We start from the raw sequence: 27,993 nt of genomic DNA, 5'->3' as shown, positions 1-27,993 counted from the left end.
ACTGATACATACTTTGTGTTTATACCTTTGGCATTACACTTAGATCTGGAATATAAACGATCAAAGATGTGGAAGCCTCATCCTTTGAAATCTGTAAGACTAGACTGGATAAAACATTAGAGGACAGTCTTGCATTGGCTTCATGGGAGGGACTGGATGACTTGATAGCTTTTGTTCATCTCTAACTTCTGTGATTTCATGATTTCAGGAGGACAAGTAATAGAGATCAAATAGTCAGAACCTGAAGTTAAGTATTCTAGGTATAAGTAATCAGTGGGCCAGATCCTCAGCTGGTATCCAACTAGCTCTACCAAAACTAATGGGGATATGCTGATTTACACCAGCTGAGGATCTGGCCTTACATTGAGAATTACTTTAAAGGTTTACATAAGTACATTGAAGTTTGAGGAGTTGTAGCAATGCTGTGCACCTAAATAATATATATTGGACCTGCTTCTGCAAGGTGCTGGGAGCTCTGTATTTGGAAGATTTGAAAGAGGGATTTGGGGTGTTTTTATTATTATTATTGTGACAATGTAGTAATAATGTGCGGGATCTGCTATAAAAATATAGAAGGTGCCATTTATATACAGTAGCTTTTGCTGGTTTTTGTCATTTATCACTACAAAAGGATAAAAAATTAATCAGACAATTTTCTTTACACAGTTGGTGTTAGCCCCCATGGCTATGCTTCCAAGTTTGAAATCCACTTTGTTGACAAGTTTGAGGTATCCTTTGGGAGAGAAGGAGAGACAATGAGTCTGGGTTGTACGGTTATCATTCATCCTGACATTAAGCGCTTCCACCCAGAGATCCAGTGGTACAGGAATGGTAAGCACATATTACAAGATGAATTTTAAACTTGTCTGACAGAGAGCTTCATTCCCTTTCATATCCAATTGAAGAATGAAAAGAGGAAATATAAGGGTACATTATAGCTGTAAGATATGGTATAAAAACGAGAGGGAAATGTTAACGATTTTTTTTCAAAATTTTCCCTTTTAAAATTTTTTTTTAAAATGGCAACATTTTGAAATGCAAAAAATTTCAATTAGCTCTACAGTTGGTCAAAAATGTGGGGAAAAGTTTGGGAAAATATTTTTGAATTTTTCCCATTTCTTTTCAATATTTTTAAATCTGAAACATTTCAACCAGCTGTAGTATTTATATAGCCATTCAGTGCTTGTGACTTTTGTTATTCATTGATATGCTGAAATCTCTCTTTACTGATCACTCCAGAGACTGAGAAAAATGAGTTGCTTAATGGAATTAGATCACTAAAGTCAGTGTAAAATTGGTATGAGAGAAGAATTAAGGATACTTTTGTGATTCTCTTTTAGGACAGGAAGTTGTCTAGTAAGGATGATCTCTTGTACAGGTTTCATTGTATTTAGGAATAGATTCAATTCAGTCATCTCTCATTATAGAACTCTCTAATTTCTAGGTGTTCTTATTACACCATCCAAGTGGGTCCAGATGCATTGGAGTGGGGAGCGGGCTACGTTAACCCTTGCTCATGCTAACAAGGAGGATGAAGGTCTTTACACTCTTCGTGTGATCATGGGGGACTACTATGAACAATACAGTGCTTATGTCTTTGTTCAAGGTAAGATCTGGTGATGTTACCCTATGAAGAAAGCAGGATAACTAAACAAAGTGAGGAGAAATCAATCTCATTAATTTCAGCTTTTTTTTTCAAATGAAAACAGTGTAACTATTGAAAACTGTGAGATGCTTTTAAAGAGCTTGTTAATAAACATGGACAAAATGCTGTGACACTGAAGAAATGTCAGTTGTTTAGCATTATAATTTCCCATTATTGTCGTATGGAAAACTTGATAAGATTCCTCATATCTGGGTGGTAACGCCATGTATTTGAGACCCTCCTGATAGCACAGGGGTGGGCAAACTTTTTGGCCTGAGGGCCACATTGGGTTTCCAAAATTTTGTGGAGGGACAGTTAGGGGAGGCTGTGTCTCCCCAGACAGCCAGGCGTGGCCTGGTCCCCGCCTTCTATCTGACCCCCCAACTTCTCGCCTCCTGACGGCTCCCCCGGAACTCCTGCCCCATCCACCACACCCTCCTCCCTGTCCCCTGACCACCCCCACCCCTGACTGCACACTGCCACCCCATCCAACCCCCCCCCATTCCTGACTGCCCCCCCGGGACCCCGCCCCTGTTCCTCGCCCTCTGACCACCCCAACCTCATCCACACCCCCACCCCCTGACCACCACCCCGAACTTCCCTGCCCCCTATCCAACCCCCCACTGCTCCCTGCCCCCTTACCGCGCTGCCTGGAGCACTGATGGCTGGTGGTGCTACAGCCACGCCGCCCAGAGCACCGGGTCAGGCCGCGGCTCTGCAACGGTGCTGCCCGGCCGCCCAGAGCATTGCCCCAGCGACGCAGCGCGCTGAGGCTGCAGGGGAGGGAGAACAGCAGGGGAGAGGGGCCGGGGGCTAGCCTCCCGGGCCAGGAGCTCAGGGGCAGGAGGGTCCCGCGGGCCAGATGTGGCCTGCGGGCCATAGTTTGCCCACCTCTGTGATAGCACCATTATTCATATGAAGAAATTCACTGATGCAGTTATACAACCCTTTGACCATAGTAGCCTGTGGACAGTGATGAGCACTAATGATAAAGAGGAGAAACCCATGTAACAAATTATGAATGTATTATTTTGGCCATTTTGTTGCTAACTACAGCCCATTGTTTTGACTAAGATTCTGTACAATAACTCTCTGGCTCTCTTTAACAGACAGTGTAATAAGTTAATGTACATTAGCAAGTTTAGGAGGCAAGTAAAGGGTAGAAGTTTATTTACAATTCAAAACCCACTAAAAGATTAGTTTTCTGTCTTGGTTTTATATTCTTGTACATTGATAAACTTCCTAGATTTTCTCTTAGAGAGAATGTCCCTTTAAAAAGAGCCTTGATTATCAAATTTCACTGGTCCATGCACTGATTCTATATCTGTCTCAGCTGCTGAAGGCAGCTGAAGTGTGTAATGCTAATCCTAAAGGCTCTGGGAATTCTTGGCTCTCTGAACATGCCCAGAATGGCGCCACTTTGCCAAATATAGCAGAACCTGGCGATATGCAGATTACAGCCTGCTTGGAGATCATGACTAAAGCAGTCGTGCTCATAAATTGTAGAAAGAAGCCATCAAAATGTTTGTTTGTGACCGCACAACAAAGTAGAACGATGGGAACAGACATATCAAAAGTTGTGTTGGTATATACATAAATTATCATTTTTGTTACTATTGCATCTCTTGGATGAGACAGAGAATTTAGGTCTTAACCAACTGTGACCATTAAAGGTCACATAGCACTTTTTGCAAAAGTATGGATGTAGCTTTGGTATCTTGGCAAATTCAAATTAGGTGAATTACAGTCTCACTTATTTAAATTCCCCCTACAGTTTCAATTGGATAATACATACTTCACTTCCTGTCCTAAACAGTTGTGTAATGATGCTACATACAGTTCATCAGCTGCCGTATTTACTCTGAAGTGGTTGCCCTTATAAAAATCCCCATCTAGAGGCCCCCAACTTGTGAGGGTCAGGCCTCTATTGTAAGTGCATTAGTAAAGGTTCTGAAGTGTTTTGTGAGCCTTCTATACTACTGTACAGTGGTCACCATTAACAAGTCAGCATTTGCTAACAGGCAGTAGGGTTCAAATTCTGGCCCCATTGAAATCAGTGGGAGTTTTACCACAGTTATTTCCTAATCTAACTACTGGAGAGGAAGTGTCGTACTTCAGATACCACTATTTGTAAGGCCCTACCAAATTCAAGGTCCATTTTTGTAAATTTCATGGTCGTAGCATTTTAAAAATCTTGAATTTCACGGTTTCAGATATTTAAATCTTAAATTTCACGGTGTTGTAACAACCAGGAGTATGTATTTTTAAAACCAGCAAAATATAAACATGTAAAGCGCTTAAGACTCAGTTGTTCCTCAGACTGGGGGTACCAACCAAAAAGGAGGTTGCAAAGCTATTGTAGGGGTGCAGTGGTATTGCCACCCTTTCTTCTGCACTGCCTTCAGAGCTCAGTGCCAGAGAGTGGCGGCTGCCGGCCCAGTGCCTAGCTCTGAAGGATGCACCCCATCAGCAGCAGCACAGAGGTAAGGGTGGCATGTTATGGTGGCAGCCATACTGCCATCCTTACTTCTGCGCTGCTGGCGGTGGTGGTGCTGCCTTCAGACCTGGGCGCCTGACCAGCAGCTTCTGCTCTCCAGTTGCCCAGCTCTGAAGGGTAGGGCAAAAGTACACAAAAGTCCAGATTTCATGGGGTGAGATCAGATTTCATGGTCTGTGACATGTTTTTCATGGCTGTGAATTTGGCAGTGCCCTAACTATGTGTAAATATTGGCAATTAAAGGCTTTTAAATGTTGACCGCTAGACGTACATTGAAGATTTACTATTATTGCTATTAATAATTTTTATTATTGAGTTATATTTAATGAATTATGTATTGTGTAAATAGTAGTTTTTAAAGATAACACCAATGCTGTGATAGAACAGGAAAAAAATCATATAGAAGCCAGGCTCAGTAACACTGGCATAGTTCCAAAACCTCCAGAATTGCAAGGAATACCTGCAAGGAAATACAGTGTAATATCGTCTTTTCCAAAGCTTTAATTTAGAGTGCTGAATAATCTTTTTGTGTTGTTGTTTTGGAGCTAGAAAGAATAAGGGTTGGAAACTTATTATAAATAAGATCATTATAATGAATGATATAAAATGCTATAATACCCTCGGATCCAGCAGTTGTAAAACTTTTGATTCTAGATAGTGTAAAAAATGTTTACTTAGCAGAGATGTACTGTTTTCCTTCAAGTGTGAGGCTCCTTTTTGTCTAGCCCTAACCCATGCCCCTGTCCTGTGAAGTAGCTCACAATAGGACTGGGAAAATGCCAGGAGTAATTGGACAAGTTGATGTTGATCTAGAAAGAAACAATGCCTCTTCTATGAAAACCTGTCACATGGACTTCTTGGAAAGGTTACAAAATGTTTATTTTCCCCACAAATATGCTAATAAACATACAGCTACACAAACAAGTCATGTCCCACAAATGAGGATACAGTTACATAAACAATTTCAGACCCCCTATACCTAGCACTGCACTTCAGCATTTAAAGTTTTAGATAAGGTTTTCCTAAAAACAGACTCGACAGAATCAAAATCAGGGCTCCTCTGACACATAGGCCCAGACTTTAACAAACATTTGACAAGAAGTACATATATACCCTTCAATTTATTTTCCAAAATGAGTCTGTCTAAAGTACTAATAGATAGACCTCAAAGGGTCTTTCTTGATAAGCATCCTTGTGATTATCTGAATTCCTTGTGCCTAAATGTCCTCCCATTTATTCTGGATTTGCACTGTTGACTTCAGTGTATTTACTCCTGATTCACACCAGTGGAAGTGAGACCAGAATCAAACCCCTTCAGTCAGTTCGGAGTTTACAATGGCACCAAAGGCACAGGGGCGCCAGGTCCATACTGGGAAGGGACTCATTACAGACCTATCTAACCCATCCACATGGCTGGGTCTGGCCCCTTGCCCAGGGCAGTCTAACACCCAGGTCTTGCTGCCCAGCACCCAGGCTCTGCCATGTGGGCTGGGCAGGGCTGCTGGCTGGTGGGCGTGGCCAGGCCAGGTGAGCTCTCAGGAGTTACGTCCCACGGGTCTACCTAGCTCCCCAGTGCGGCTCCAGCTCCGAGCTGTCTCTGCTATCCACCACCTGTGGGGCACCACCTGCCCACCTGGGACCGGTGCAGAGGCTGGTCTGGTCTCTGCCAGCTGGGGGAGTAGAGTGGGGGGGCTTGGCTGGGCTCTGTCAGGCAAGTGGGTCCTGAGGGTGCCCGGCCTGGACAGGCCCACTCCTGTTGCGGCCTGGCTGATCGCACTGCTCCTGAGGGGCCAGAACGCTCCCCGCCCCGGGACGGGCCCTGGCTGCACTGCTGATTCAGCCCAGCAGACTCGGTCACCTCCAGCAGGGCCGGTGAGTGCGGCCAGGGGGCAGGGCACAGGGGAGTGGGTCTCTGGGGCCTGTGGCTGGGCAGTGGATGGGTGCAGGAGGTTTGTGTATTTTGGGACACTAGGTAGTGGGGAGTCTGTGAGGGGGGCGTGGGCAGTGGGGGATGGTTGTGTGTTTTGGGGTGCAGGGCATAGGGGGACCTGTGGGGGGGTGCTGGGCAGTGGGAGGTGGAGGAGGTCTGTGTGTTTTGTGACACTGGGCTGTGGGGGAGTCTATGTTGGGTGCTGTGCAGTTGTGGTGGTGGGGCTGTGGGTGGGGCACTGGGGGGGTCTGTGGATGGGGGGATGCTGGGCGTGGTGGTGGAGGTTTGCAAGGTGCTGTGCAGTTGTGTTGGGGGGGTCTGTGGGGAGGAGGTTTCTGGGTGGGGGGGGCGCCGGATATAGGGGCTTGTTGGGTGGGTCTGGGTATGTGGGCACTGGGCATAGGGGGCAGGGAGGCACTGGGCGGGAATGCGATGTGGTATGTGGCACAAGCCCGCCCCTGAGGGGAAGGGGCGCACTGGCAGCACAGGGCCAGGCAGGCCAGTGTGCGTCTGGTGGCTGCCAGTTTGTAAACGGTGCCCTCATGCTGGGCTGGGCCCAGTTGTCCCCAACCAGCCCTTCACTCCGGGACTGACCCCTCCTGTCTCCCCACGCCATGCCTCATTGCCGCCATGGGGCCCACAAATATGTTTGACACTGGGCCCACAAAAGGTTTATCCGACCCTGCCTTCAGTCTGAAAAATTTGGGCTGGAAAGCTCAAGAGAATAAGTTTTCTTATGCCAGGCCCAGTGATTCCTACCTCTTAGTGGACTGAATATCCTACAAGAATAGCTTTTCTTACAAGCCCAGCTAGATCAAGGAATGAAGGGAGGGTGCGGGGGGGGGGGGTTAAAAATGAGAAAGGAAATAAGAAATTGCCATTTATATTCACTTTTTGAATGAAAAAGTTTTCATTCAGAAGTTTTCAAATTTCAAAGAATGGCTTGGACTGAGTTTGGGATTGGTTTCTGGTTATTTATTTTATCCAGCCTTCTTATGGAATCCATCAATGTTTCTGTTATCCTTCCTAGATAACACACCACAGTTCATCCATCTAAAGTAGAATTGTGTGTCCTTACAAAATACATCCTCTCCTGCACCCCCCAAGTTCAGGAGTCTAGCAAACAAGCATTTCATGAAGATGATTGTTTCCAGGGGCGGCCTGGTTAAAACCATACTTTTTAAGGGGGGCACTCTGTCTCCCCAGCTGTAGCTGGGGTTGGGGGTGGGGTGGGGGGTCTGAGACCTAATAACATTTCATCAACTTGTAATTTCATCATAAAACATGTCAGTGAGCTCACAAAAGTGTACTGTATCACTTTTTGTCCTTGAAAACTACAACACTCTAGATCCAAACAATATTGCCTGAGCTACTGTCCAGTGCTAAGAGAATAGAGTTTGATATTTTACTTCAATAAAGCAACAGGATGACATTTAATCACTCAATAGGTTTCACTTGAAGTATGGCAGCATCTTAATCAAGATGCAAGATTCCTGATTTGGTTTGTTTTAGAGGGCCTCGATCACTGGGTGTTAGTAAATATTGATAAAAGAAAAACAAATCTATAATAATAAGGAAGACATAGGACCCAATCCTGGTCCCACTGAAGTGAGTGGTAAAACTTTCATTGGTTTCAATGGGAACAAAGCTTGGCTCTTAAAGAGTAACCAGTGAGCTGTAGCTCACAAAAGCTTATGCTCAAATAAATTTGTTAGTCTCTAAGGTGCCACAAGTACTCCTTTTCTTTTTGTGGATACAGACTAACATGGCTGCTACTCTGAAACTTGAAAAAACTGTGACTCAGATTTAAAAATGTAAATCTCCATCTTCATAGATGCAGATGCTGAAATGCCAGGAGCCCCAGCTTCACCACTGGATGTGGAGTGCTTGGATGCTAACAAAGATTATGTCATCGTCTCATGGAAACAACCTGCTGTTGATGGAGGAAGTCCCATCCTCGGATACTTTATTGATAAGTCAGTATTTATGTCAAACTATACCTACTACAGGTTTCAGAGTAACAGCTACTACTGTATTGCTGATCATTGTTATTAAACAGCCTAATAATAATTTAGTGGCATAAAATGTGATATCGTCATTTGTAGCTCTTCTTGATAGCTACAAATGCTGCTTTTCTGTTTCAGATTCAGACTCCTAGGGCCTAATTTTATTTCCACTAAGTTTAGTGGGAGTTGGATTGGGCCCTTAATTATTTAGGAAATAATCTTGTGAGTTGCTCCTTACCCTGTACTCCCCCTGATTTTGGTGGGAGTCGAGTCCTCAGTACCATGCAGACAGTCCTGGGTAATTTGCAGAATCAGGCCCTTAATGTGTCAGCCTGGGATTCCTTCTGCAGTATTGCCAACCCCAAGTATTCAAAAATCATGTCAAGCACCAAAAAATCATTATATTGGCTTTCAGATAATACATGCTGAGTTCTTTGTATTTGCCTCTTGGTTTCTGAACCTTTGGGGTGCGCTCAGACCAGGTTGCCAATCTTTTCTCTGCAAATTACTTTTTAAAAGAATGAAAGCTGAGATGCTCACATAATGTGATGAGTCATTTCTGAGTTACCCCAGAGCCTGTTTAAACCTAAGTCATCCCTGATCCAGAGAGCGTGATGAGTCATCAGAGGCAATTTGCTGCAGGTCTTGTGATAGGGCCCATGCCATTCGACCAGGGTTCAGCCAATCCACAGTGAGGAACAACCCACGTGATTCCAAAGCAGGTACATAAGCTCCTAAGCGAGGCAGTCTCGCCACTCTGTTCAACATTATTACCTGGCTAGGAGCATTCTCATTGCCTAGTAATTCTGACAGCCTGCCTATGCTCCTGCTGTAGCTCGTCCCTGTTTCCACACTAGCCAGTCCCCGCTTCAACCTGTGTCTGCTTCTGCCTCACCCAGCCACCCATGTATTCTGGCATGTAATCACAGGATTCCAGGAGTAGGGCTTTACGGAATACACCAAATATTGTAAGACTCCTGATAAAATCATGAGAGTTGGCAACACTAATCAGTGATTGAATGTTGCTTATTCAGAAGTGTGTATAAGGATTTATAATGAGAGATCTAGACTGTGGGGCAGGTCTAAGTATATCAATAAGTTCAATTCAATCACATATTCTTTTGGTTATTTCAGAGGTAACAAAAATGTTAATGGAGCTGCTAGTTTATCTTCTTATTTATCATGTTCCTAGAAACTGGGAGGCCAGTGAAGATAGAGCTTTGTCTTGTTATATATCATGAGTACAGATGGGCTGGCTACAGCAGTGACAGATAAGACAAAATGAACCTGCATTGCTGGGTTTCTAATGAGACAAACTGGCTTTTCCATAACTGATTCCCCACAAGGAAAAAAGGTTCCTTCAGCCCATAGTTCAAGAATGAGAGAAGTGCAGAGTTTCTTTCAGCTTTAATGTGCATAGCAGGAAACAAATTAATTAGATCACCAGCCTGGCTTCCAAAAATCCTCAGCCTCTCCTGAACACCTTCCCTGCTGTGAATTACATTTCTCTTCCCCAGAGACTCAGGTTATTGCTGCCTGGTAGGCTCACCAGCATTTTGCCATGGAACTACTGCTGGACAACTAAGTCTTGCTATGCACTGCTTGCAGTCACTGCCTCCCTTGATAATCCTGGCAGCACTCAATGTGCTGTCATGTCTGACTATATGCTAGAGGGTTTTTTACCCTATCCCATCTAGCTGCTGTGTGGGGTCTATCCATCTTGTCACAGAACACACAGCATATGTTTTTATGTCCCATGAAGCCAATTATATTTGCTGGATGTTCAGTAGAGGATGTAAATTTTCAGTGCAAAGGCAGAGGAGTTCATCGCCTATAAACAGGAAGGGGAGTTGTGTGTTTCATTTCCCATGCTGAATCTGAAACTCTCATTGAAAATCCTGAGGCACACTTTAAAGTGTTTAATCAGTGAATAGCGTTACGTTTCTTTTTCTCTATCTCAGGAAAGAAGCAATGCAGCTGCAGGGGATTTAATGCCAGCATTCACATAAGGCACTTGAGCCCTTAGCGCTTTGTGAGGGTGTTTTTATGTTGGCAAGATGTGAAGCTGCTAGGCAGGCTGGTAGGATCAACAATGTACATGAACAGCTGTTTGGAGTATTAGGGGTGTGTGCTCAGAGTTCTCTTTCTCTTTCCCTCTTCAATATTTCTTGACATTTTTGTTTTTTCAGATGTGAGGTTGGCACCACTCACTGGTCCCAGTGCAATGAGACTCCGGTGAAGTTTGCTCGTTTCCCTGTCACGGGTTTGATAGAAGGTCGCTCCTATATATTTCGAGTCCGGGCTGTGAATAAAGCTGGAATTAGCATACCGTCCCGGGTTTCTGAGCCTGTGGCAGCTCTGGATCCTGCCGACAGAGCTAGGCTTAGAAGTAAGAGTTTTTCAATATATTCCCTAAGACAACTAGGGGTACGCATATCGCTGGGGGCATGCAGAGGTCTTCCATGAAGTACATCAACTCATCTAGATATCTGCCTAGTTTTACACCAGGCTACATAAAAAGCACTAGCGAAGTCAATACAAACCACAATTTCATATAGACAATTACTTGTTTATATTGCTCAATATACTATACATTGAAATGCAAGTACTATATTTATATTCCAAATGATAAAAATGAGAAAGTAAGCAATTTTTTGGTAATAGTGCACTGTGACACTTTCAAATTTTTATGTCTTTTATGTATTTTTGTAAGCAAGTAGTTTTTAAGTGAGGTGAAACTTGGGGTACGCAAAACAAATCAGACTCCTAAAAAGTGTACATTAGTCTGGAAAGGTTAAGAGCCACTGCCCTCAGAGGCTTAAGAAATTTTATCTCCTGCAAGAATATATGCACATTTGTTTTGTAAGCCCTCAAAGTTTCCACAAGAGGGAGCAATGCAAAAACAAAAGATGTTTTGTAAACTTGGATTTACCAAGAAACCCCCCCAAGCTTGAAGGCTGAATCTTCTCACCAAAGCTTGTCTTCTATTATCTGAAGTACAAAGCTGTGTACTTACAGGAAATTGAAAAAAGGAGCAGAGCAGTTGCCTGGAGAGTGCTGCTTTGGTTTTATTGGCAGATTCCATGAATAGTCTCTTGCTGTGTAGCAGGTAAGGGGGCCTAATTCTATCAAAGCCATGGAGTCACACCCACATAAAACGAGTAGGCCAGTGGATAATCAAGCTCAAACTCTTTACTTGAAAGTTAATGTTTTGTGAGGCACAGTCCTTATCCTGTGGACTGCCAGTTTTGCTCTTTCAGTGACAAAAAGGACTTCCAAGCACTGATGGTAGATTTTCATTTAAATGTTTATTTTTACTTCCAAGTATCCACCCCATGCTGAAACACAAGCCTAAAGTCCAGTTCTTCCCACTCTACTCCGAAGTTTTTGTAATTAAAACAAGTCAAGATGAGGGAAATACTGTACTGAACCCTGTTTTCAGTTGTTCAAATGGCATGCAGAGCCACAGGAGTGATGCCACAGGGGTTGCCGGCCAGTGCTTTAGTCAGATGATCAAAATACCCCACTTGAAATTTAAAAAAGGAAATGTTAGAGAAAGGCTCGGGCTCTAAAGGCCCAGGAAAGTTAATCGCCACCTTGCTCAGAGAGGAGTTCATAGAAATAATAGAATCATAGAATAACAGAGTTGGAAGGGACCTCTGGAGGCCATCTAGTCCAACCCCCTGCCCAGAGCAGGACCAATCCCAACTAAATCATCCCAGCCAGGGCTTTGTCAAGCCTGACCTTAAAAACTTCTAAGGAAGAGGATTACACCACCTCCCTAGGTAACGCGTTCCAGTGTTTCACCACCCTCCTAGTGAAAAAGTTTTCACTCCCCCACTGCAACTTGAGACCATTACTCCTTGTCCTGTCATCTGCTATCACTGAGAATAGTCTAGATCCATCCTCTTTGGATCCACCTTTCAGGTAGTTAAAAGCAGCTATCAAATCCCCCCTCATTCTTCTCTTCCGTAGACTAAACAATCCCAGTTCCCTCAGCCTCTCCTCATAAGTCATGTGTTCCAGTCCCCTAATCATTTTTGTTGCCCTTCGCTGGACTCTCTCCAATTTATCCACATCCTTCTTGTAGTGTGGGGCCCAAAACTGGACACAGTACTCCAGATGAGGCCTCACCAATGTCGAATAGAGGGGAATGATCACGTCCCTCGATCTGCTGGCAATGCCCCTACTTATACACCCCAAAATGCCATGGGCCTTCTTGGCAACAAGGGCACACTGTTGACTCATATCCAGCTTCTCATCCACTGTCACCCCTAGGTCCTTCTCTGCAGAACTGCTGCCTAGCCATTAGGTCCCTAGTCTGTAGCGGTGCATTGGATTCTTCCGTCCTAAGTGCAGAACTCTGCACTTGTCCTTGTTGAACCTCATCAGATTTCTTTTGGCCCAATCCTCCAATTTGTCTAAGTCCCTCTGTATCCTATCCCTACCTCCAGCATATCTACCACTCCTCCCAGTTTAGTGTCATCTGCAAACTTGCTGAGGGTACAATCCACACCATCCTCCAGACCATTAATGAAGATATTGAACAAAACCGGCCCCAGGACAGACCCTTGGGGCACTCCGCTAGATACTGGCTGCCAACTAGACATGGAGCCATTGATCACTACCCGTTGAGCCTGACAATCTAGCTAACTTTCTACCCACCTTGTAGTGCATCCATCCAGCCCATACTTCTTGCTGACAAGAATACTGTGGGAGACCGTGTCAAAAGCTTTGCTCAAGTCGAGGAATAACACGTCCACTGCTTTCCCTTCATCCACAGAACCAGTTATCTCATCATAGAAGGCAATTAGATTAGTCAGGCATGACTTTCCCTTGGTGAATCTATGCTGACTGTTCCTGATCACTTTCCTCTCCTCTAAGTGCTTCAGAATTGATTCCTTGAGGACATGCTCCATGATTTTTCCGGGGACTGAGGTGAAGCTGACCGGCCTGTAGTTCCCAGGATCATCCTTCTTCCCTTTTTTAAAGATGGGCACTACATTAGCCTTTTTCCAATCTTCCAGGACTTCCCCCGATCGCCATGTGTTTTCAAAGATAATGGACAATGGCTGAGCAATCACATCTGCCAATTCCTTCAGCACTCTCGGATGCAACGCATCCGGCCCCATGGACTTGTGCACGTCCAGTTTTTCTAAATAGTCCCGAACCACTTCTACCTTCACAGAGGGCTGGCCACCTCCTCCCCATGCTGTGCTGCCCAGTGCAGTAGTCTGGGAGCTGACCTTGTTCGTGAAGACAGAGGCAAAAAAAGCATTGAGTTCATTAGCTTTTTCCACATCCTCTGTCACTAGGTTGCCTTCCTCATTTAATAAGGGGCCCACACTTTCCTTGGCTTTCTTCTTATTGCCAACATACCTGAAGAAACCCTTCTTGTTACTCTTAACATCCCTCACTAGCTGCAACTCCAGGTGTGATTTAGCCTTCCTGATTCCATTCCTACATGCCTGAGCAATATTTATATACTCATCCCTGGTCATTTGTTCAATCTTCCACTTCTTGTAAGCCTCTTTTTTGTGTTTAAGATCAGCAAGGATTTCACTGTTAAGCCAAGCTGGTCGCCTGCCATATTTACTATTCTTTCTACACATAGGGATGGTTTGTCCCTATAACCCCAATAAGGATTCTTTAAAATACAGCCAGCTCACCTGGACTCCTTTCCCCCTCATGTTATTCTCCCAGGGGATCTTGCCCATCAGTTCCCTGAGGGAGTCAAAGTCTGCTTTTCTGAAGTCCAGGGTCCGTATTCTACTGCTTTCCTTTCTTCCTTGTGTCAGGATCCTGAACTCGACCATCTCATGGTCACTGCCTCCCAGGTTCCAATCCACTTTTGCTTCCCCTACTAGTTCTTCCTGGTTTGTGAGCAGGAGGTCAAGAAGAGCTCCGCCCCTAGTTGGTTCCTCCAGCACTTGCACCAGGAAATTGTCTGCTACACTTTTCAAAAACTCCCTGGATTGTCTGTGCACCGCTGTATTGCTCTCCCAGCAGATATCAGGATGATTGAAGTCTCCCATGAGAACCAGGGCATGCGATCTAGTAGCTTCTGCAACTTGCCGGAAGAAAGCCTCGTCCACCTCATCCCCCTGGTCCGGTGGTCTATAGCAGACTCCCACCAATACATCACCCTTGTTGCTCAGGCTTCTAAACTTAATCCAGAGACTCTCAGGTTTTTCTGCAGTTTCATACTTGAGCTCTGAGCAGTCATACAACCTGGGGCTTGGGAGGCATTGTTCTATTGTTTTCTTGCTGGGGAGAAAGGCAAGACATGAAATGAGTGAGGAGCTTGTCCATGAGTAGGAAGCCAGGTCTACATAACATACTCCCCTCCTCTTTGTTGTCTCTCCCCTTCCTCACCTCCATGCTTCCCCTCGCTTAGTCTGTCTTACTCCTGGATGATCTTCTCTTCAATCCCCTTCTTTTCTTCCCTCCCTTCCACCTTTCATGGCCCTGACAGCAATTCAGAAAAGTAATTCAGCAGATCTGACTTTCATCTGTGAGGAGATCTGCTACTCCAAGGTGAAAGTGCATTGAGCAGTTTAATAGTCTAACAGGCAGAACAATGCACTGGACTGGCAGTGAGAAAATCTGGGAGGCTTTCCCAGTTCCTGGGTCAATCTAAAACCATTGCAGGATTTCTGCCAGTTAGAATAAAATGTCTTCAACCAGTCCATCTGCTGGATAATGGACTCAAGCTTTTGATCTGGCCTTCTGTTAATATAGTCCATTTTCATTATTGAAACCTTGCTGGCACAGTTTAGTTTTCTTGGTACAAATAAAGGAGGCTTACAGTGCTGCTAATGGATTGCAGTGCACTACCAGATGTGTCCAGGATTTCTTAAATACTATGTGTATGGTTTTTGTTGTTGGTTTTTAAACTGACATTTGAATAATTACTCTAAAATCATTTTTTAAAAGTTTTGTCCAGAACATTAAATATCTTAGATGGAGATTACATAAATCTTATGTAATTCCAACCATTTGTTCTGAATAATAAATGAAAGAAAAGGAGTACTTGTGGCACCTTAGAGACCAACACATTTATTTGAGCATAAGCTTTCGTGAGCTACAGTTCACTTCATCGGATACTCTGAAATAATAAATTAGTTACTTTTTCATTATTTTCAAAACAGTTTCTGATCTGTCTCACTCCTATGATAACTCCACTCTCTATTTCAGGTCATCCTTCTGCTCCCTGGACAGGACAGATTATTGTCACTGAGGAAGAACCTGCAGGTAAACACGTACCTTCTCTCAAAAAGGTCTGACGTGATGCTGATTGAAGTCAGTGGAAAGACTCTCACTGACTTCAATGGGCTTTGGATCAGGCCCAAAGTCCTTTACAGTTAAAATCTCTGTAGCTTAAAATACCTCTGAATTTAGCTGTCATGATTTATATTCTTCAGGTCCAAATAAATAAACATGAAAACAATTTATGCAAATTCAGAAATGGTATTTAGATATTTTTAACTCTGCTATTTTTTAAAGAAATCAGACTCCAAAACAGTGGGATCTGCATGAGATACTTGATGTATGCTTTCATCAGGATAATCATTCAGAAATTCAAGTAAGTCAGTGAACATTTTGAGGAATTTTAAAAATCACTCAGCTTTGAAATTGTCTGACCTGACAGAAATAAATCTATTGATATTTTCTCAGGAGCACCTGGGGGCAGGGCTAGGGACTCGGCTAGCCTACCTACCTGATTCAAACATAAACTTCCTTCTCTTCTGTCATGTTCTACAGAGGGTGTTGTTCCTGGCCCGCCTTCAGACCTCCATGTTATTGAAGCCACCAAGAACTATGTTGTGCTCAGCTGGAAACCCCCTGGAGAACGGGGTCATGAGGGTGTCATGTACTTTGTGGAAAAGGTAAAATCGCGGCATCAAAGTAAAGTGAAGTGTCATCTTCTTCTTAAAAGTTTGCTCTGCCATCTTGTCTAATCTTCCCAAGCTACTTTACACTGAGACCTTCAGACTATTGTCTTTTCCATATTCAAAGAGCAAAACGTGTGCACTCAGTCTAGATGACTTTTACTGTTGATTTAAGGAAAACCGCAGAGAAAAAAAGAACAAAGATAAAATTTCCACTAAAGTTAAAGCAGAGTGTGCCTCTCGCTTGAACTACATCATGGGCCCACCTTCTAGCAGATAGGCAGAGAGATTTTCTACATAAGGGTGCAGTACAGGGAAAGCAGAATCATATAGATACCACACCTGTATAAATAGGGCTAGTCTTGTGGGAGGTCTGGGTTCACACTGTGGGTGGAGATGTTCCTCAAGAGGGCCATTTGGCATCAACTCTTCCTTTCCTTCTTCATCTGTATCCTCATATTCATCCTCTATAATAACATTTTCATTAACTACTTCTTCAAGCTGATAACAAGCACAACACATTTCTTTTGCAGTCATACACAATCATCAGTCTTAATTTTAGTGCCCTCTCTTTCTTTAATCTTTATGTTGTACTTGCTGGCCAATGTAATTCTTAATTTTCTCCCCTTTTAGCTCTTCCAGGTCGGTTGCTGCTCCCCCAAACCCTTCTGACAATGCTTGTTTTCCCTCCTTTGTTCCCTTACTGGTCTAGGCGTAAAATCATGGGAGACATACCTTGTGGGTTCTCTACTCTGTGTTGTTTCTCATTCAGCTTGTGAAATCTAGTAAATCAAATCTAATTAGCAAAGTACATTGAAAGAATGATGAATTTTCTGTACAGCGAACTGTGGTATACATGACAGAAGAAAATCTGCAACACAGCGTGGCAGGGTTCTCCTTCCATTTTTCACCTTTGTGCCCTTTAAGTGTCTGCACAAGAAAGTGTTGTGCTAGCCCATTGAATACAGGGTGACAGGCAGCAGATGTGATGTGTGCTACTGATGTTTTTCTGAGGAATATTTGAAATTCCTCAAACAAATTGAGAACCTTCAGGTAATCCACATGGAGAGAACATATTCTTTATTTTCTCAATAATATTGGCAGCAGAGGTGTTCATCATATGCAGTACTTCTGGCCACCTGGAACAAGCATCAGCCACAAATACAATGCACTTGCTTTTTTTTCCCCCCCCTAAAAAATCAAGGCCAGATGGTGGCTGATCATGACCTAGTACGTAGGGGAAGGGAGAAAGTGCAAGGAACCACCTCTACTTTGCAGCCCCTCACAGCAGCCTCCAACAATCACATTCTCTGCATTTAGAAGAAAGCAGGGACTGCACATTGCTAGTGCATTCTATACTGCAGTCCACCCTCAAAGGATGCTCTGGAGTGGCCATGGAGCTCCAAGAAGCACTGTGGTGATGTTACTGCTTTGCCCCTCTGATGGTACTGGAGTCCTTTCTGGGAAAGATGCTTCTTTTCCCCTCCTGAAAATTCTACAGCCAGAGCAAGGACTGGAGCACTGGATATGATGCAGAATTGGTCCTAGCAGTGGCAGTATTTCCTACACACAAAGAATTCTAGGATGTATCAGCTATGACATAGTGAAAACAGAAGCCTCTAGGAATAGGTGATCACTTGGAGGACTCATGAGGTGGGAAGTCTATTTATTCATTCTGAGGCCTGGCCAAGAAGAATGTAGCTCCCCATCTTCCATAATAGCTGTGGGGTTGGCAGTCAGATGGAACTTCTTGGCAGTCTAGATTGTCTACTAAGTTCTGTGCATTGAATAGCTCTGTCCTAATGGCTGTTTCTTGTTTTGAATGCAGTGTATTGCAGGCACAGAGAACTGGCAGAGAGTGAACACTGAAATCCCTGTAAAGTCTCCTCGCTTTGCTGTTTTTGACTTGGCTGAAGGGAAATCTTATCGTTTCCGTGTTCGCTGTTGTAATTCCGCTGGCGTTGGTGAGCCCTCAGAAGCAACTGAAGCTACTGTGGTGGGTGACAAACTTGGTAAGTGTATAGTCAGACATATTATCCTGTGTCTGTGGCTACCCTTTAAGAGCATCCAGTAATTATTTTGCTTGAAGCAGACACATGGATGCTCCATAACTGACACAACTCTGAACGCTAGACAGTGATTTTTTTTTTTTTTATTGTTCATTCTGACTTGAATTGTGGGTCCTTTTGTATATATTGAGGTGGCAGATGCTGACCAAGGGCATCAATGACTACAAATAATCATGCAAATAACTGCAAAGACCACAAATAATAAAAAATGGGCAATTTTTTTGGATAAAAACTGTTTTATTTCATTTGAAATTTTTCACAGAAAAGAATTTCCAAATCTGACCAGCCCTAGTTGTTTTTATTTTATCAAATTATGCAATCTAAAACAAAACTAAATCTTATATTTCTAAAGTTGATACAGGGACTTCTTCTTGTGGAGGAAAATCCAAGATAGTAGCCACAATAGAGTAACCTTGGCTACTTTAGAAGCTTTAAAAGTTGAGGGCTGAATTCTACTCAGAGTTACACTAGTGTAAATCTGGAGTACAGAAACTCAGATGAAGTCACTGGAGTTGCTTGGATTCACACTTTCATAATCAAGAGCACAATGTGATCCTTATTTTTATGTTGGTAAATTTTACCTTTATTAGTTACTAATTTATTTTTGTTTGTCCCCCCAGATATTCCCAAAGTCCCTGGCCGTATTATACCAACCAGGAATACAGATACTTCAGTGGTTGTCACTTGGACAGAATCTAAAGATGCCAAGGAATTGGTTGGGTATTACATAGAAGCAAGCATAGCTGGATCTGGCCATTGGGAACCAAGCAATAACAATCCAGTGAAAGGCACAAGGTAGTGGATATAAAAACATGGAAGGCAGGTTTGCTGGTCCCCCAGCATGGCAAGTTTGTTTGCTGGTTTACATACTTTATGGCTATAACAATAATAGTAGTACTAGTATTGTGGTAGCAAACTAAGGTCTGAATCAAGATTGGGGCCACATTGCACTAGGTGCTATACAAACATATATTAAATCATGGTCTCTGACCCCAAGAAACTTACAATCTAATTTTAATTCAGAGGCAACAAGTAAGTGTAACTAACAAAAAGGGAAGTGGCAGCAAGCAAGGCAAGAACAAGAGTAACAAATAGTCTAGCTATTGTACAATAGTACAAAATAGTAAGATAAAGAATGAGTGATCTTGCAAACTTAGAAAACTAGATTGCATAATGTTAGGGAGCAAAGCTCTCCATTTTGAAGGGCAATGGTAAATATTTCTAGAACTGTATAACTAATATGACACCAGGATATGTCTGCTTTCCCTCCAACTGCCCTTCCTGTCACTGATGTTTCACTTTCATCATCAAAGAGACTCATGAGCACATTAGAAAATTTCATGCTACATTGCAAATGTACTAATTCCTTTCATACAGAACTCACATCCTTTATTCATACTAAATTCATTCTGTCAATCAATGAAGTTACTCCAGATTTACACCTTCATAAATTAAACCAAAATTTGGCTCAATAGCAATTTTGCCTGTGTAAGAATCTAAGAATCAGGCCCTTAATTAGCAAATTCTGATCTGATTCTCGTTACACTGCTGTAAATCCAGAGAAATTCCATTGAATTCAAGGGAGTTATTGAATATTTATGTTGTAATTGAAAGCCAGGTCTGGCTTATTATGACTTATAATAGTACCTGATTAACATTGCTAACTTTACAATCATTAGCCACCATGATAGAGAATTATTATTAGAGTGCCTAGGTTCCAGTCAGCATTGAGGTGCCTTCGTTGTATTGAGGACTTTAGAGAGACCGAGTAAAAGATGTTCCCTGCCGTGAAGTGCTTACAACCAATGCTATTTATTATCCTATAGTGTAATGAAGATGTTGCATGGGTAAAAATGTACATCAACCTTCTTGTCCACTACTGACTCCTCTATTTAAACGTTAAGGAGGTTACTGTGTGATGTTTAGAAGCAAGAAATTGAAGTTGAAATTCTGACATCTTTTTTCTGCTCTTATTCTCTATATTTACTGTAACTTTCATGGTTTATTGTAATTTTTCAAGTATGGTTGAAGACAGATTATAGCAGAAACTCATACTAACCACATAACGTTACACCTAGCATTATAAGCATGGCACTGAAGCAGACATAGGTCTAGGTCCTACAAATCTTTGTGATGTACCCGTTGGAAAGTACAAGCGTGAGCAGAGGCTACGTGTGGGTGCAGTTAAGGCCTGGTCTACACTGGGGGTGGGTGGGGGCAAGCTAAGTCTGTCTAAGTTACGCAACTTCAGCTACGAAAATAGCGTAGCTGAAGTCAACATACTTAGAGCTACTTGCCGTGGTGTCTTCACTGTGGTAGGTCGACTGCTGCAGCTTCCCCATTGACCTTTCTCCTGCTAGTAGGCAGAAGTAATTGATTGCTTACTGAGAAGTGCTCCTTATCCTGCCCATCACATTATACCTTGTACTTATCCCTGCCCTGCCATCTATACCTGGGCTGTGCAAGATCAATCCCATAGGATTGGGTTAATATGGCAAGTAAACGAATATTTCATTTTTAAAAGGAGAAATTATCATTAACTTCTTCACAAAAAGCAACATGCTCATTTTATTTTTCCATATTTCACCTCTGTTTGCACATTTCCATAAGCCTCACTTTTATGAGACAGAACCCTTAAATTAGCATAAGAACTGCTCACATACAGATCGGTTTGACAGTCATTTCCAGACATTACTATTGAAACATACCTATTTGCTTCCTTGAAATAGAATTTCATATCAGCCTTCCTGCTGATATCCAAGTCTCCTTCGTATGTTGTCTCACTGCAATACAGATACTTCAGGGGTGAAATCCTGGCCCCACTCAGGTCAATGGCAAACTCCCATTCACTACAGCGGGGTAGGAGTTTTCTAAGTGTTCCTTTACTGTTTTGCTTTAGATTCATTTGCCATGGACTCCTCACTGGTGAGAACTACATTTTCCGAGTCAGAGCTGTTAATGCGGCTGGACTCAGTGAATATTCACAGGAATCAGAGGCTATTGAAGTCAAAGCAGCCATTGGTAAGCTATGTTCCATTGCCATGGTCAATAGTAAACAAAAATTTGAATGATTCCAGAAAGTTTTTTTCAGCAAATATTTGTAACTAATTATATTGTTTTACAGTATTGTCCACAGATAATGATTTTTCCCATTGGTCATATCATGTGTAATGCTTCACAGCCATACTTTTGCAGTCACTCAGTCACTGCGCACATGTAGATTGTTCATCTTCACCATCCAGGCTTCCTCAGATGTTATTCATGAACCACTGTATGAAAACGCTGTTAAGTTCACGTCATAGTTCACTGAAAAGTGGAATGCCAGTCTAATTTCATAGTGTGATATAAATCACCTCTAATACACATCATCCTGCGTAAAGTCAGTTCCTATATCTAACGGCTTGATTTATTTTCATACCTGAACCTACTAATAATGCTGTCGTTCTCTTCTGTAAACCTCCTAAAACCCTGTGCATCCGCCATACTGATGATGAGCTATTTCTGTTTTGCCACTGCCTGAACTAACATAAGGAGACTAATGAACTCACTGAACCAGAATAAATTGTATGTTTTCAACATTCTAACTCTATTTGTATCAAACTGACATACCTCCCAACCTCAGAAGTGTGGCACAGAGGCACTTCTAAAGATGAGCTGAAACGATCATAGATATGGGTTAAAGGGTCTAATCTTAAAAGAAGTGTGGCAAGTGACAATCACTTTGCTTCTATTAGCTTTCCAGAATATGGACTGTCACATCTGTGCTGTAAAATATATACCATTAAAAAAAGAGTTACTTGTAATGAGAAGGTTGGGAGGTACTCTATGCTTTTCACATTTCTCGTGAGTCGAAGCATATCGTAATGTCTGCAAAAATCATGTTTGTTCATGTCCTGCCTGTGTTCTTTGTGGCCATTTCTTCATTCTGTTGAATAAATGAAGAAAAAGGAATGATGTCTAATTCAAAATGTCTGTTATTTTCTGGCAATTACAGGGGGAGGATTGCTTCATGGTGTGTGTCCTGAACTGAGTGGTAAAGCTGGTGGACTAACAGACTACACTACCTCCTGGGAAGGCATGCATGAGTCCTTCCAGCCTATCTTTGACACAGATGCTTTGCTAAAATGCAATGCTAAATTTAACAGACACGTGCTACCCAGTAGCTCTGATAAGCTGGGGAGTACAGGAGTCAGTGAAGTAAGAGAAACGGTTAAGAATGTTCCTACACCTTCACCACAGAAGGGAGCTGCTAAGCAGGCAAGTAAGACTCAACCTGGGGATCCTTTGGCATTGGAGAAAATGAAAGAGAAGGAAGATATAGGTGAGAGCTCATAAACAGATTTCACCATTTCAGCACATTCATCTCAGACAATTTTCATCTCTTATCATCCAAGTCACAATGGACATTCTCACCGATGATGCATCTTCCATCAGATCCATTTACATACTCAGCTTTTCATTAAGGGTCATTATGCATGGAATGGTATGGGGGACCATTTCCCATACATTGTGTCTGTTGACAGCAAAACATTTAAAGTCATTTACTAATTTAATAGCTTGCTTTACTTTACTTTATATATTACACTTATGTATCCAAAAATATCATGACTTCTAAATCACTTTGGTGGTATTTCTGGGGATAGCAACAAAGCTTGTATTCGCAAAAGAAAAGGAGTACTTGTGGCACCTTAGAGACTAACAAAGTACTCCTTTTCTTTTGCGAATACAGACTAACACGGCTGCTACTCTGAAAGCTTGTATTGCATAGTCAGAGGGATTTTTAACACCTGCCAGCAGTTCATTCTCTATAAGGAGTGTGGATATTCAGACTCTAGATTATATACAAAGGAAACAAAATCCCGTGAGTTAATTGTTACATGTGTAACCCTTCTGCCCGTCAGAGTTGGCAGCAACAAGGGCCGGGTTCAATATCTAGGGGTTCCATTCCAATAACACAATGCAAACCGGCTCGAGCCCCCACCCAGTGACCTGGGACAAATATATACCACCGCCGCTGGGCGCCTCCAAGAGGCAATACCTCCCCTCTCACAAGCACAGAGTCTGAGTGTAGCAAAAGCCTTTTAATAACAGAGAGAAACAATGTGGCATTATGTTGGGGAAACACCACCAACAAGATTCATAACACAACCGATGAGCAAAAACCCACCCCAAGCAAATTGGGGCATGCCCTTTCCTTTTGGTTCTTGAGTCCAGCAACCCCAAATCACCCAAAGTCCCAAAAGTCCAATGACCCAAAAGTCTCTGTCCCTGGTTAGGGCAGCCCTAGAGTTCGAAAGTTCATCTGCAAAGCTTTACCTCCCAACCTGGGTGGAGATGGGGGGCGGGAGAAGAGAGAGGTATGGGGCACCTTACATGATCTGAAGCTGACCACCCCACAGCTCCATAGGGCTTCACTCTGCTCCGCTCCACCAGCCGCCCCACAAACTGCTTCGCTTAGGTCCGTGGCCCACGAGCAGCTCCTGCCGTCCCATGAACTGCTCCACAATATATCTTCAGGCTCCCCCACTACTTAACACAACACTCAGTGATTTCAGCTCTTAGTCAGTTCAGCTCTTTTGTGAATTCAGCTTGTAGTAGGGGAGCCTCAATGGTGGGGGACCATTAGCCCAAAGTGAGCTCAGCAGCCTTTAACTAGACACCTAACGGAATCAAAATTAGTTCTGATATTCCACAGTGGAGAGAGGAGGAAGTGAAATTAGCATGTAAGGCCCTCACCAGGGGGCCCATGCCACCAAGTATTAACACCTGTTCCCCGTCTTTCTCAATTCACAGTTTTGGAACCCATGACCCTTGCCTAGCGAGTGCTACTTAGTTGATGGCGAGTCCCTCCATCAAAACAAAAGGCCAAGTACAGTTCCAAGCACAGTTCCCATAATCAGGGTAATAACAATTTATTCTTCCTGCCCCAATAACAGAGACACTGGGGATCCCACAGCAGCCAAAGTGACCATTTGGGCAGCTATGGTCTCATTCTAGGCGGGGTGGGTGTGCCTATGCAAATGAGATCAGCCCCTGAAGTTCTTTTCCACAATTTGCCACACCTCACCACCAGGTGTCAGGGTGGAGCTCATCCGAACTCTGCTTACACATGATAGTGAGTAGGAACACCTCTGCTGTTTTTAGATATATTGAGTTCCTTTGTGGATTTATGCTTAGACTTCTTATACTTTAAGGCACAGTGCTAGTGAATATTATATATTGTATTTGTCAGTTGACAGTAATAGTTTAATGGAGAAAACCCATCAAGTTTGTAAGTGCACATACAGCAGTTATATGCAACCAACACTTTAGCATCCACCATACTTAAGGACACTTGGCTAGATCTTCAGCTGGTATAAACTGGTTACTTCAGTAGAGCTATGCTGACACCAGATGATATAGTCTGTTAAACAGGACAATAAGAAAACAGGGGAAATTACTGTAATATGTACACAATTAGACTTTTCTTATACATCATCCAGCAATACATGCCCGTCGTTGTGGTATCTGAGCACCTGTCTAAATGTATACCTACATACAGTTGAATACACTTCAGCAACAGCTTCCTGCACAATATATTAAATTAAATGTAGTTAATTATTGATAGTTATCCTTGATTTCAAAGGCAATAGTTTTTTTTTTCTGCAGGCTTTCTTTACTAATTAAAATAAAGTTTTTGCTGACTGGATGATGTGTTATTCTGAAAGAACATTCAGCAGATGAGGTCCTTCAAAATTCTGAGCTACATCCAAAGTGAGACTAAGAGTTCCTAAGTATTGCCAACAGCTGACCAGTGGTAAATACTCTGTGTACAAATATTCCACCGGGATGTATGTAGGATATATTGTAAGGAAGTGGGTGCAGTTGTTGGACTGAAGTTTCATGCTTTCTATGTTGGTTTAAAAAAAAAATTGTGCTCCAGATATTTTTAAAGTAAGCTCCAGAAACAGGCCTCTTCTATTTCTGATCATACAGCTGCGTCTATGACTGCACTTTCCTTCAGTAAGGTAAGTTTACCCAAAGGGTGCAATGATATCATTATAACATTAAGACACCAAAAATGAGGAAGTAGATGGTGCTGCATTACCTCTCTTCTCATCAGGGAAGCATGGGGTAAAAAAAGGAACTAAAGAAAAAATTGAGTGTGGGAAAAAGTTGGTTTCAGCAAAAGAAAACAAATCATTGCATCTCCAAAATTTTGTAAGTCTGCTATGGTGTTAGTTTTTGTTTTTCATTTTTCACTGCATTGAAAATGAAACCTGCTCACTTATATGAGAGCTGCAGTTGCGACACACACTTTCACTGTGTATCAGCTTGTTTCTCAAAAATCAAACACTGCTGTATAGCTAATGCTTATATAGCTTAGTTTTTTATTGGGCTTATGGAGGCCTTCATCCTGCATTCCTTACACTAGCAAAATTTCCATTGACTACAAATGGAGATTTTCCTGACTAAGAAGTACAAGATGAGAAAGCCAGACAAATGCTCATTTGACTAGTAGAATGATTACTGCCTACTCATATTATGTTCATGTTGACACAGCTGCCCCATCTCCACCTTATGATATCACTGTACTTGAAAGTGTTCATGACTCAATGGTGCTAGGATGGAAACAGCCCAAAATCATTGGCGGAGCTGAAATTACTGGCTACTATGTGAACTACCGTGAAGTGATTGATGGAGTTCCTGGAAAATGGAACGAGGCCAACATTAAACCAATTAGTGAGAGGGCCTACAGGGTAAGAGGTTAATTTTCATATTGCTGAGCATGCATCAGAAGTATATATGTAACAAGACAGATGAGGAAAAACAGCTTCTAACTAATTGTTTCCAGTGGATTGGGATGTTTATGTCAGAGATACTCCATAGTAAACAAATGTAGTCTAATATTTTCTTGGTTTGCTCATTCTTTAATGCCACAGATATAATAAGAGTTATGCTGTCCTTTTTTGGAAGTATTTTGGGTTCCTTGATAAAATGGTGCTATATAAGTGAAAAAGTATTATTACTCTATTAAATGTGACTCAGAAACCTGGTCTACAATTTAATAGAGGGTATTCAGCCTTTTAAAAGCTGTTTCATGTCTTAGATGGTTAATATGTTGCTCACAATGATTTGTGATTCTACATCAGGTGTGTATTAGGATGAAAAGTAAAACAATGTATTCTTCCTTTCCTTTGCTTCTTGTCAGTGTTTATTTCTAAAGCATGATAAGAATCACCAGTTAACACATCTCGGATGCAGAGGGTTTGTATATAAATGTTTAGTGCCATCCCCTGCCCTCTGCTTTGTGGGTGGGAGTAGAGTAGGGTATGATTTTTCCTATGGCTGTGTCTACACTACACACTTTGAGCGCTAAAACTTTAGTCGTTCTGGGGTGTGAAGAAACACACCCCCGAGCGACAGTTTTAGCGCTGAGAAGCGCCCGTATAGACAGTGCTCCCGGCGCTAACGCTACCATCCCTCGTTGTTTTTTATCGCTGGGAGAGCTCTCCCGTGGTGATAAAGCGTGACTACACTGCCCGTTTCACAGTGCTCCTGCGGCAGCGCTGCCATGGCTGCGCTGTAACGTGGGCAGCGTAGACATACCCTGAGTGTACTCCTCAATCTACACGCTTAGCTACTGACCGAGCTACTTGCAGCCTGACACCCATCACCATAGTATCTAAGAACTCATGTCACCAATAGAAGCTACACATGCCCAGCATCTTTGAAAATGAGGCCATTTTCACACTTAATAGAGTACTCGGGGGTTGAGCCACTCCTGTGCTGACTGGCTGTGGCCTAAAGAAGTCATGATCTGTGGCTCGATCCTGATCCAGCTTGCAAGTATGCTACCATCTGCAGCACATAAGTGTCACAAGTGCATACGGCTGCTTTTTAAATGAGTTCCGGCCTACACCTCACTGCAGGGACAGCTCCTACGTCGGCAGGCTGAATTATGTCATTAACGCATGGCTGGTGACACTCTGCTCCCTACCTACCTAGCACAATGTCTAAGAGTAAAGATAGGTTGGGGTTTTTCTGTTTGTTTGTTTTATTACAGTTTATGCACATTTAGAGCATTCATAGGCTAGGTCTACACTACAGACCTATATTGGTATAACGATGTCGCTCAGCAGTGTGAAAAATCCACCCCCCCGAGCGATGTAGTTATATCAACCTAACCCCCTGGGTAGACAGCCCTATGTTGATGGGAGAGCTTCTCCCCCGACATAGCTTCCCCTTCTGGGGGCGGATTAACTATGCTGATGGGAGAAGCTCTCCGGTCAGGCGTTGTAGTGTCTTCACTAAAGACCTAGAACAGTGCAACTGCACTACTGCAGTGCTATACACAAAGACAAGCCCACAGTCTCAAACCTTTCTCAGTTTGCTCAGAAGTGGCTGTTTATAGAAGGTATTGGCCAGACACCGGTGCACAAAGGTAGCTTTTGTGGTGCCTTTTCTTTCTTAGATCTTTGAAAAGAAATGAAAGTATACATAACTGATTTTTAATATTGCTTTCACCTGTTCATTTTACAGGCTTTATAAAGAGGATTTGTATCCTCGAGTTTTCATATGTGACATAGTCATCAGTGCAACCGCCTCCTACAACTTTAAAGCAAGGTTAATGGGTATAGTTTTATTAATCCTGCAGATTCACAATTTGAAGGAAAACATGGTGTACCAATTCCAAGTGGCTGCTGCTAACCTAGCTGGGGTCGGCACTCCCTCCCCCCCTACTCGATCCTTCAAATGTGAAGAATGGACCATTGCTGTTCCAGGTAAAAATCTAAACAGAACATCAAAGCTCAACATCATTGAGTGGAGAATACTAAACCCACACTCTACACAAAATGAGAGAGGAATGCTGCTGTCTAGAACAGTGTTCTGTTCTTATTCTCAGCAGGACGCATCCTGAGGTCTGCTCTGGGTTTGCTGCTACACCTGCTGTGTGCTCTCAGTTCCAATAGA

At 42.8% G+C, this 27,993-nt stretch overlaps 1 protein-coding gene across 1 annotated transcript in view; it reads left to right on the top strand.

Annotated features, from left to right (window-relative positions):
* MYOM1 (myomesin 1) overlaps nucleotides 1-27,993 on the top strand; it is a 99,813-nt gene that overhangs the window by 34,731 nt on the left and 37,089 nt on the right. The window contains exons 9-20 of the mRNA XM_073331468.2: nucleotides 667-831; nucleotides 1,445-1,606; nucleotides 7,907-8,048; nucleotides 10,268-10,467; nucleotides 15,276-15,332; nucleotides 15,843-15,967; nucleotides 17,799-17,982; nucleotides 18,660-18,834; nucleotides 20,939-21,060; nucleotides 22,034-22,360; nucleotides 25,582-25,778; nucleotides 27,677-27,803. Of these exons, the coding sequence (XP_073187569.1) occupies nucleotides 667-831; nucleotides 1,445-1,606; nucleotides 7,907-8,048; nucleotides 10,268-10,467; nucleotides 15,276-15,332; nucleotides 15,843-15,967; nucleotides 17,799-17,982; nucleotides 18,660-18,834; nucleotides 20,939-21,060; nucleotides 22,034-22,360; nucleotides 25,582-25,778; nucleotides 27,677-27,803 (1,983 nt within the window). The remainder of the gene's footprint in view (nucleotides 1-666; nucleotides 832-1,444; nucleotides 1,607-7,906; nucleotides 8,049-10,267; nucleotides 10,468-15,275; nucleotides 15,333-15,842; nucleotides 15,968-17,798; nucleotides 17,983-18,659; nucleotides 18,835-20,938; nucleotides 21,061-22,033; nucleotides 22,361-25,581; nucleotides 25,779-27,676; nucleotides 27,804-27,993) is intronic.

The sequence above is a fragment of the Lepidochelys kempii genome, chromosome 2 (genome assembly GCF_965140285.1).
Source record: "Lepidochelys kempii isolate rLepKem1 chromosome 2, rLepKem1.hap1, whole genome shotgun sequence".
Taxonomy (NCBI): Eukaryota; Metazoa; Chordata; order Testudines; family Cheloniidae; genus Lepidochelys; species Lepidochelys kempii.
The sequence above is the reverse complement of the archived record's forward strand: the minus strand, read 5'-3'. Positions and strand labels throughout refer to the sequence as shown.